This window comes from Drosophila biarmipes, chromosome 2R (genome assembly GCF_025231255.1).
Source record: "Drosophila biarmipes strain raj3 chromosome 2R, RU_DBia_V1.1, whole genome shotgun sequence".
Taxonomy (NCBI): Eukaryota; Metazoa; Arthropoda; class Insecta; order Diptera; family Drosophilidae; genus Drosophila; species Drosophila biarmipes.
In genome coordinates this window covers 21692485-21701221 of record NC_066615.1, presented here as the reverse complement: position 1 = coordinate 21701221, position 8737 = coordinate 21692485, and the positions used below count along the sequence as shown (strand labels likewise).

Genomic DNA, 8737 nt, shown 5'->3' with positions numbered 1-8737 from the left:
ACACCCAGAAGTCAGGACCCCGGCCATTCGCAGGCGGTGTCAGTCTGCGAGAAACGTGCGAAACAAAGGAGTCGTGACCCCGCACAGCGGCTGACCCCCGAGAACCGCCCCCCACAACCACCCACACAAACGTAAGCGCATTTTAATGATCTCATTTATGCTAATCTGCAAACGCTTGAATCTGTTCACGCACCGAGGCAACGAAGCCACAAGGGGTGTGGGGGTCGGGGCTCAACTGCCACCGGCTGGTAATGCTAATGAAGTCTAATTGAATTTCGGACACTTGACACGTCCCACAATCTCTGATCTCTTGTTGACACGCTGGCCGAGGGGACATGGCGTTCAAGACAGCTATTAGGGGAATCCGATGCAGTTAGATACTCGGGTATCCTTGAGAGCATATCACATATAGCCTTGTCTTCTCAGGAGTATGTCAGTAGAGCGCAATTTATTTTCCTCTTTGCAAACATCTTAAAGCCATTGTAATGTTACAATTCCTTTATATCATCTCTTTAAGGATGTCTTACTGTTTTTAATTGGAGGCAATTACCTGGGTTATCCAATCAGTATGTCGTACAACGTTCGTGAAAACTTGTACGCCATTGGATGAATAACTGGCAATACCCAGCAGCACGAACCATTCCTTTGCCTTGTACATTACCTTTTTTATCAATACGTCGCCACTATTTCCGTAATGAGGACTCGTTCCTCGCGGAGCTCCCACACAGAGTTGGTTCTGGTCTATTGGGGCCGAGGTTAGGTGGGAGCATTTGCGGGACTCAATAAGTGAAACATTTTTTTCAAAGATAGTTATGTGATTCTCAGTTTGAACAAAGTCAAACGCAGTTAAGGGCGAACTTGATTCGACCTCCTCTTGATGTTCCTTCTGGGCTAGCATGCATACAGGGCTCAGCTTGCCTGCAAAAACAGAACTTGGTAACATAACGCTAGGATTGTGCAAACATTGGGTCACCTATGGTCACCGGCCGATTCAGTTTGAGTAAGGCTATATCATTTTGGTAGTATTGCGAGTACCCGGGGTGCTGGAATATGGAAAGTACTCTGAATTCGTCGTAGGACCTGGGGGTTCCGGCCAAGCCCACATCTCTGTGGATATAATAGATACGTTTTGATACCTGTTTGAGAACTTGTTTTGACTACTTACAGAGAGGAAGCGTCGTCGGGTAGGGCATTGGCATTTGTGATGACAAATCCTGGAAGTGCTCAAGGCTAAGTATCATTTAATACAGAACCTATCAATACGTACTGTCTGTGATAAACCATCCCTGTGCCGAGAAATGGGGGGCATAAATAAAAGCCCGTAGTTTCGATGATAAGGTATTACCGCCACAGTCCTCATAGAGCCATATGCCCTGGTCTGGCGGCTGCTCAGGCCTTTGATCCTCGGTACTGAATTTTTTTACTGTTTCCTCAATCCATCCGGCGTAGTTTTCAAGATTGGTATAAGCCCCGTTCTCGTTGCAGCCCTTTCCCCCATAGCTTCGGATGCCAAACTGAACTGCCCGTTGCGAATTACCAAAAAAGATATATTGTGCCAGCGGACCCCCAAGCTCTAGGTAACAGTTCGTTCGCTTAGAGAAACTGGTAGCAAAAATTTGAGTCGGATATGAGCTATATACCTCTTTAAGCTCTATGACTTGAAGAGCATTATAGTTTGGGCTCCATGCAACAGCTTTGAACCTTGGCGTGTTCCTTACATACTTGTTTTTTTCTTGATCCAATATGATACATATTGGGTATATGAAGGCTGCGGAGAGGGGCTGTCAATATATTGTATCTAGTGATGAAAGCGTTCACATACGATTGAATTCGACGCTGCTTGACAGTTTCACCAGGCCTATATCATGTTGTAGATATTTTTTGTGCACCACCAACCGGCTGACACTATATTTAGCCGATCCGAACTCCACAATTCTAAAAATATGGTTATTAAAACCTTTACCTAATGCCATCTAGTGGTTACTTACTTAGTTCCAGGAAGATATATGCAAAGAGCAGAAGTTAAAACGAAGCCTAGAGAGACATTTTCAATATAAGATAGATAAACTTGTATTTTGTACAGGGAATACCAACGTCTGTTAATCAGGGTCCCGTGACACTGAAGATGTGTGGCATTACTGATGGTTGCCAACCAGCCAGAACTGGGGGCCTTGTTGGTGGGCCAAGCTCCACAGGTTTCGTCCAGAAAGCGGTAGGCCCTAGCGTGGCTCAGGAGCAAAAAAAACCATCCAAAACAAGTCTTCATATCGCGAAAGTCACAATTGAAATGAAATCTAAACTGTGAAATACGCTTATATCAGTGCTCAGTACACATCATTTTTTCGTATGCGCAATGCCCTTGCTAACGAACTTTGATAAACAAAAATGTTTATCTACATTTGAAATAGTTTACTTATTAAACCATTAAACCACAAATACCACAGCACTTTAGGAAATGTTCACTGGAAGGTTGTACTTATTTTCCCTTTTAAATATTTGCTTAGCAGGTAAAGAGAAAGTTTCGAAATTGAACAAAATAAATTTAAGTGCTGCTTTAAAAGTTTTGATTTGTTGGTTTCTTAAATACAACTTTCGCGTAATGATTTTATGATTAATACGTTTTTAATGTGCCATATCCAATTCATTCATTGAAGCCCTCATATTTTCTCCTTATGTTCGCCCAGTTATCGATGGTAAATATTCCCCAGAACAGTCCCTTTAATCGCACTTAAAGCGGTCTCTGACTGGTGACTCCACCATGATGCACGCGCCATGATGACGAGCATCCGTATCTGAACGATGTGGCGCATGGTGAGTAACTGTATCTGGCGGCTCCATCTCGACTGGTTCTGGTTCCCAGCTGCCGTCCGCCGGAGTGGGGTCAACATTTGCGATTTTGCGGCTGCGGCGGGCATAAAATTTCCTATGCATTCGACCGCATTGAAATTTTCTCGTAATATTTGATTTGAGTTTTAAACAAAACGCCGGCCCACGCCTAGTTAGAGTGAGATAGTGGCGTTGTCAAGTGACGAGCGCTGGTCAGGCTGACATATTGACAAGGGGATCGGCACGAGGATGGGTACTCCACTGGCCTCCGTTTTTATTAGCATGCCAGTGCAGCAACAACAAATCAGAATTATTTGACAACGCAGCTAATTTACATGAGCGTGCCAAGGGGGGGCCATGTGGGGTCGGGCCATCGGACAGCCAGGAGCTGATACTCGTATCTCACATCCCGACAGCCTGCGGCTTCTGTCTGCGGCTTCCTCCTGCGGCCTGGTCGTGGGTCTGGACCTGGAACTGGAATAAAACCGGAACCCACTGCGTCCATGTCCCTGGCCCCATTGCCAAATCGTCGAACAGCATTTAAAGTGGGCAAAAGTTGAAACCGCTTTCGACTTGCGTTCGATTTCATTTAATTACTTTGGCGTAAATTTCGTAACTTCATTACCGATGCGGCAGGGGAGCAAGTAAGTGCTACCTGACAATACTGGATTTGCTTGAAGGTCTGGTTTACTGAATTGATGTTTTGAAAAGGGAAATAAAAATACAAAAAAGCATTTAATTTAAACCTTATATGCTAACAGATGATGTGTTTAATTATGGTAATAACAGATAGGTAATAATTAATAATTTAATTGAGGGTTACAGTGCTTAAACTATCCAGTTTAAAAGCTAAAGTTTCAGAAGGCCATTTAAGTCGAGGTAGTATTTCAATAACAACTTTGTTTTACAAAAATTACCAACAAATAATAATGACAACTCACGAAAGATGACTCTTAAAAGATTTTACTCTGCTTGCATAGTACATCTATGTGTGTCGAGTTCTTCACACAATCTTTCCTCTTGCTTACCGAGGAAATAAACAATAGCCCCGACTTGTGTTTAACAATTTCCTAGGAAAATAATAACACTCTATTATATTCAGCCAGCAATGTCAAGCTTACTTGTTTCCTTATCAGGAGATGCATGCACAAAAGAATATTTTAGGTGGGTAAACCCCATGTTTCAATAAGGGTAAAAATAAAAAAAATAAAATAAATAAATAAATAAAAATCTGCGTATTGTTAACTGAAGGTTATTATGTAAAAACAATATTTTAAGGTCATTATAACTTTTTCTTATAACCTGATGAAGAAGATATAAAAAGCGTTTCTTCAAAAAGCTTTCGTTTCTTTAATTTTTTCAGAATGGAATTCAAATTCTGCTGATGGAAGAGAATTAATGTAACATCTTAAGATTAAAATGATATTTTTTATAACAAGTAATATGATGGTTATATAATAAAATAATATATAGTATACAAAACCTTTTCTTCAAAAATGTGCATCTCTATTTTCCTAATTTTTTCTCTGTGCACCTAAGGTTCAGGGGAGAGTGGAGCATAATCAGCATCTCCACTGGGGCCGGAGAACAAAAGAGAGAGTGATGGGCGGCAGAGAAACGGCCGATCGACGAAGGCGTGACAAAGAAATCCGCACCAGACACGCGATAACGCCGCATGTAGGTGTGTGCGAGTGCGGCTACATGCATCGGGAGCCTACCCCCGTCCGATATGGACCTCAGCATATGTGCACATATGCTAATGGCACTGCCGGCAGATAGTGCTCGGCGATAACAGGGCTGATTCCTATCTAAACTGTAACAGGTGCCCAGCAGAGCCGAGAAACGCGATCCCCGCCGGGTCCCGAGATAAAATTGATTGATAAGGGGGGTGTGGGCTGGGCGGGGCGGGGGGCTGGGGTGCCGAGGGGGCGGAAAGCTCGGAAAGAAAAGAGAGCTTCACGCAGGAAAGCTCCGTCGCCACTCACTGCCGTCGCTCTGTTCTCGCGGCTCGAGTTTCAATTTAGTCAATTTACCGTTACCGCCACCGTTACAGCCGCACTCGATGGGCGCCGTGGAGGGGGATCGCCGCCGCGACAGAGAGGGGGACCCGTGGAGCAGCCGCAGCGGGAGCCGCAGCCGAGCGACGTCCGTTGGCTCATCCTGGCTGCACGACGAGCTTGTAAGTTGGGCCTCAGTTGTGGCCAGACCGCCGGTCGCGATCGATCGATCTCCCTCTCCCGCTCTCGGAAGACTCGGACCTCGGCCCTGCCCACCCACGCCATGTGTTTTTGTTGTGAATGAGATCCCCCGCCGACTGTTGTTATAACTGTTTCTCTCCCCATCTCCACACCCCATATCATATCATCGTTCCTTGGGCACCATGTACCGACACAACGCGGAGAGCTCTTTCTGCTTCATCAATCGCCTCAACGGGAACGCCAATGACGAACTGCAGCAGCCGGGGGAGCACGAGCCCACCTCCGCCCTCTTGGACTACTGCAAACGGAAGGTGGGTGTGGTGAGATGATCGGTCACCGAGTTGATTACCTAACGCCCGAATCGCACAGTTCCTCCGTCCCTATGTGGCCATCCTGACGCTGGTGGGCCTCAACCCCATCTCCACCGACATGAGCAGTGTCCGCGCCTGCTGCAGCTACGTCCAGGCGCTGATGGTGCTGTTCGTCCTGCTGCTGGGGTACCTCCTGCGCTACGTCTGCGGATACAGGTGAGGGTTACCCCCTGGAGCAAGTGATTCAGTGAAAGTGAAAACCATTCCCAGTCTGTTTATCGCATCGTGTAAGCGAAAAAGCGATCATATGTCCATACCTACGGTTTTTTATCAGTTGGTTTATTAGGACGGAAAAACATTCCCAGCCTTAAGCAGAAGCAGTTCATTAATGGGGATTACTTTATGGGATCTAACCCAATATGTTGAGTAACAGAACTTGGGAACAACTTTACAAAAAGTATTATAAAACTCTTTTACTAAAACAAACTACAAATAACTCTTTCAACCTTGTGACTTCCTACTAATCATCATACGTTTTCTATATTATTACACATCGTAAACACCCCCAAGAGGTGTTGATTGATAGTATCTCTCTGTAAATCAGTATTGGAGAAAAAGTATTAATCTTAAACTCTAAAAAAGGTAATGTCAAGGTGAAATCGAAGATTATTTAACCACTTACTTAGACACTATAAAAAATCACTGCTTTGCTCCTAGTTATTAGTTTAGTAAATTGAACATCCCACCTCTTTCTCCAGAGGCGACCGTGGCTTCACCAGCTACCGGGATATTCGACCCTTCAGCAACGGAACGGATGGAGGAGGAGCCACCCCCAACACCATAGGAGAACTCCTCTTCGGATTCATAGTGCCCAGCGGCTTCAACCTCATGGCCTTCGTGTCTGCCGTGCTGGTCTGCAAGGTGATCGACCACGAGCAGCTGCAGAACCTCATCGAGCGGGTCTTCCTGATGTCAGCCAAACCGAAGAGACTCTGCCGCATGCTGTGGCTCTTTCTGGCCATTGCCCTGTTGCTGCTGATCCTGCTCTTCGGCTACGCCTGCTGCGTGGTGATGATGCAGCCCAGCCAGATCGTCAAGGTGTCCTGGCTGGCAGATGCCCTCAGCGACTGGGAGATGTGGCTGCGCATGGGCCTGCTGCTAACCATACTCCTGCAAGATCTTGTGGAGATCATCATACTGAGCAACTACTACATTGAGTGCTATTTGCTGAGGATGCATCTGGAAACGCTGTCGCACAAGCTTCTGATGCACTCCATCGACTCGCTGGATTGGATGCGGGAAGTGCTCGAGTTCCGCAAGCTGCTGGAGCGGCTGAACCAGCACGTGTCCATCCCGGTGTGCTTCCTGATTGTGATGAATCTGGCGTACGCCTTCGCTGGCCTGGTGTACCTCTTCAAGGACTTTGACTTCCACTACTGCGCCCTGAAGCTCGTGCTACTTAACATTGCCAACGTGATGCTGTGGCTGTTTCTGGGATTGCTGCCCTTCTTCGTGGCCTCCTCGGTGACGCGTGTGTGCCAGAATGCCCAAGCGAATGGACACCAGATACGGGTTCGTCCCTTTGTCTACCACAACACCTCGGCGGAGGATCTCAACTCGACGCTGCTGTTCGCCGCCTCGCTGGACATGTCCGCCAAACTCTTCCGCATGCCCATCCAGCCGAACTACCTCTGCTTCGCCATCCTCGTGGTCGTCATTGTGATCCTCACGCTGGGCATGTGCCTGAATCTCACCGCCCTGGGCAAAATATAACCACTAGCTCGTACGCACTCGCCTATAATAATAAAGGATTATAGTATTTGTCTAGCTTAAATCTTTGCGACCCGACTGTCTGGCTGCTACGCAATTTATTTACAGTTTATGGCTTCCGTCTACGAATTAGCTACTTATTGGTACTCTAAAGTTTAGTCTCAATTGCGGTCTCGGTTTCTCTGCCTACGAGTATGCACTTTGGTATCAGATCGAATGTGACGCCTCCACACGAGTCCCTATTGCTGGCTGCAATCCTGTCCCGTCACCAGCCCAACCACGGCGGATGGTTGATCTTGGAGGGCGGGGTGAAGGTGAGGTTAACTGGTATGTTGATCAGGGCGTGCACCCTCTTCAATCGCTGCAGCGTCGACCGGATGATGACGCCGTTCTTCCCCAGCAGAAAGCCGGCCGGTATGTTGGCGTCCCGATGGGAGTTGTCGTGTATCATCTCGATGTAGTGCTCAAACTCTGGCGAGCCGGCATTGTACTCCGTGATGATGGCGGCCAAGGCGCCCGCTGCCTCCGCCTGCAGCGTCTTGGTGACGAAGGAGCAGTCCCTGGAATGGGGTATATCATTAGAAATGAGCTAGCAATGAGGGGAGGTAAGACCATAGGTACTATCAAGACGATTATAAGAACTAATTTCCTTATCCCTAGCTTACTGTTCCGAATGGATAGACTGTCTTAAACGGATACCATTTTTCCATTAAAAAACTAATTTCCTATCCCATACCCAATGGACTGTCTACTAGATTACTCTTTGATGTTCCAAGGAACCTTGATGGTTCGGTTTAGGGCTTTCTAGTGACACCTTTGTAGCACGTAGCCTGATTGCGACATTGCTGATAAAAGCATACAATAGGCGGTAACCCACTGGAACCATAGTGACAGCTGATAGGTTAGTTGAAGGTACTGCTTCTTGGTGTAGGTAAGTTGGAGACTGCTGATAAGAAGAACCCAGGTGGGGCTACTGAAGACCTACGGTCACCAAAGATTCTAGCAGATTCTAGATGCTCTCACCCTCGATCGATGAGTGCGACACCTCCATTGAGATCTCGGGCGTTGCGGATCTCCTGGCAGGCGCCCGGCGGATCGGTGAGCACCAGCGGCACGCCCTCCAGCCGCTCCGAGAAGGCGGATCCAAAGTCCTTGGCCGGTCGCAGCCGGTAGGTGTACTCCAGGTCCGAGGGCGAGAGGATTTCAAAAAAGACGTCACCCGCTATGATGTCCTGCGTTGTGATCGGTATCGATATCGTGGTGCTGGCTCGGATGCAGCGGCTCAGTGTGGCGGCAAGCACTAACCAGACAATTAGCATTTTGGCCACGCACGCATAACTAAGGTAAATGTTTATTGCAAAAAACAAACAATCGATATCAGGTGGGCAAAAATGTTCTTGGGCTCTAGTGGTGGACCATCCCAGGAGCCGCTGCGACGAATCTATCGGACTTTCAAAACTATCGAGTGTATCGAGTAGGAGGATCACAAAAATACTACTAGTAGTACAAATATTCTTAAGCTTTTCTGAAATTTTCTATTTCTTTTACAACGAAATTATTTCAATTGTAATTTAATATTTTTTATGATATACCCTTAATGCTAGCATCGATAATTTTCTTTAATTACTTTGG

General features: G+C 46.6%; 3 protein-coding genes across 4 annotated transcripts; 1 reads left to right on the top strand and 2 right to left on the bottom strand.

Moving 5' to 3' along the window:
• Positions 1 to 389: 389 nt before the first annotated feature.
• Positions 390 to 2275, bottom strand: LOC108022132 (uncharacterized). The gene is made up of 7 exons (XM_017090974.3): positions 2095 to 2275; positions 1989 to 2034; positions 1823 to 1935; positions 1268 to 1768; positions 1166 to 1214; positions 974 to 1107; positions 390 to 918 (listed from the first exon to the last, which is right to left on the bottom strand). Exons 1-7 carry the CDS (start codon positions 2264 to 2266, stop codon positions 533 to 535), a joined length of 1401 nt encoding a protein of 466 aa, XP_016946463.1. The 5' UTR covers positions 2267 to 2275; the 3' UTR covers positions 390 to 532.
• Positions 2276 to 4873: 2598 nt separating this feature from the next.
• LOC108022987 (uncharacterized) lies at positions 4874 to 7169 on the top strand. 2 transcript variants are annotated; one of them, XM_044092240.2, is made up of 4 exons: positions 4874 to 5005; positions 5282 to 5335; positions 5394 to 5551; positions 6094 to 7169. In XM_044092240.2, the coding sequence occupies exons 1-4, from the start codon at positions 4889 to 4891 to the stop codon at positions 7106 to 7108; spliced, it is 1344 nt and encodes a 447-aa protein (XP_043948175.1). In that variant the 5' UTR covers positions 4874 to 4888; the 3' UTR covers positions 7109 to 7169. The 2 variants fall into 2 exon arrangements, with proteins under 2 accessions (XP_043948175.1, XP_016947702.1); XM_017092213.3 differs by having other exon boundaries at positions 4976 to 5335.
• Positions 7153 to 8532, bottom strand: LOC108022988 (PRADC1-like protein). Its single transcript, XM_017092216.3, has 2 exons — positions 8129 to 8532; positions 7153 to 7665 (listed from the first exon to the last, which is right to left on the bottom strand). Exons 1-2 carry the CDS (start codon positions 8422 to 8424, stop codon positions 7371 to 7373), a joined length of 591 nt encoding a protein of 196 aa, XP_016947705.1. The 5' UTR covers positions 8425 to 8532; the 3' UTR covers positions 7153 to 7370.
• Between the last annotated feature and the right edge of the window lie 205 nt (positions 8533 to 8737).

Excerpts from the sequence above, each read along its gene's own strand:
- LOC108022988 (XM_017092216.3), bottom strand. The coding sequence starts at position 8,424 with ATGCTAATTGTCTGGTTAGTGCTTGCCGCCACACTGAGCCGCTGCATC. Across the intron at positions 7,666-8,128 it reads GTCGCACTCATCGATCGAGG|GGACTGCTCCTTCGTCACCA; the intron begins GTGAGAGCATCT and ends ACCCCATTCCAG.
- LOC108022987 (XM_044092240.2), top strand. The coding sequence starts at position 4,889 with ATGGGCGCCGTGGAGGGGGATCGCCGCCGCGACAGAGAGGGGGACCCG. Across the intron at positions 5,006-5,281 it reads CCTGGCTGCACGACGAGCTT|CAGCCGGGGGAGCACGAGCC; the intron begins GTAAGTTGGGCC and ends GACGAACTGCAG. Across the intron at positions 5,552-6,093 it reads CGCTACGTCTGCGGATACAG|AGGCGACCGTGGCTTCACCA; the intron begins GTGAGGGTTACC and ends CTCTTTCTCCAG.
- LOC108022132 (XM_017090974.3), bottom strand. The coding sequence starts at position 2,266 with ATGAAGACTTGTTTTGGATGGTTTTTTTTGCTCCTGAGCCACGCTAGG. Across the intron at positions 1,108-1,165 it reads CCCGACGACGCTTCCTCTCT|AGATGTGGGCTTGGCCGGAA; the intron begins GTAAGTAGTCAA and ends TTATATCCACAG. Across the intron at positions 919-973 it reads GAATCGGCCGGTGACCATAG|GCAAGCTGAGCCCTGTATGC; the intron begins GTGACCCAATGT and ends CTGTTTTTGCAG.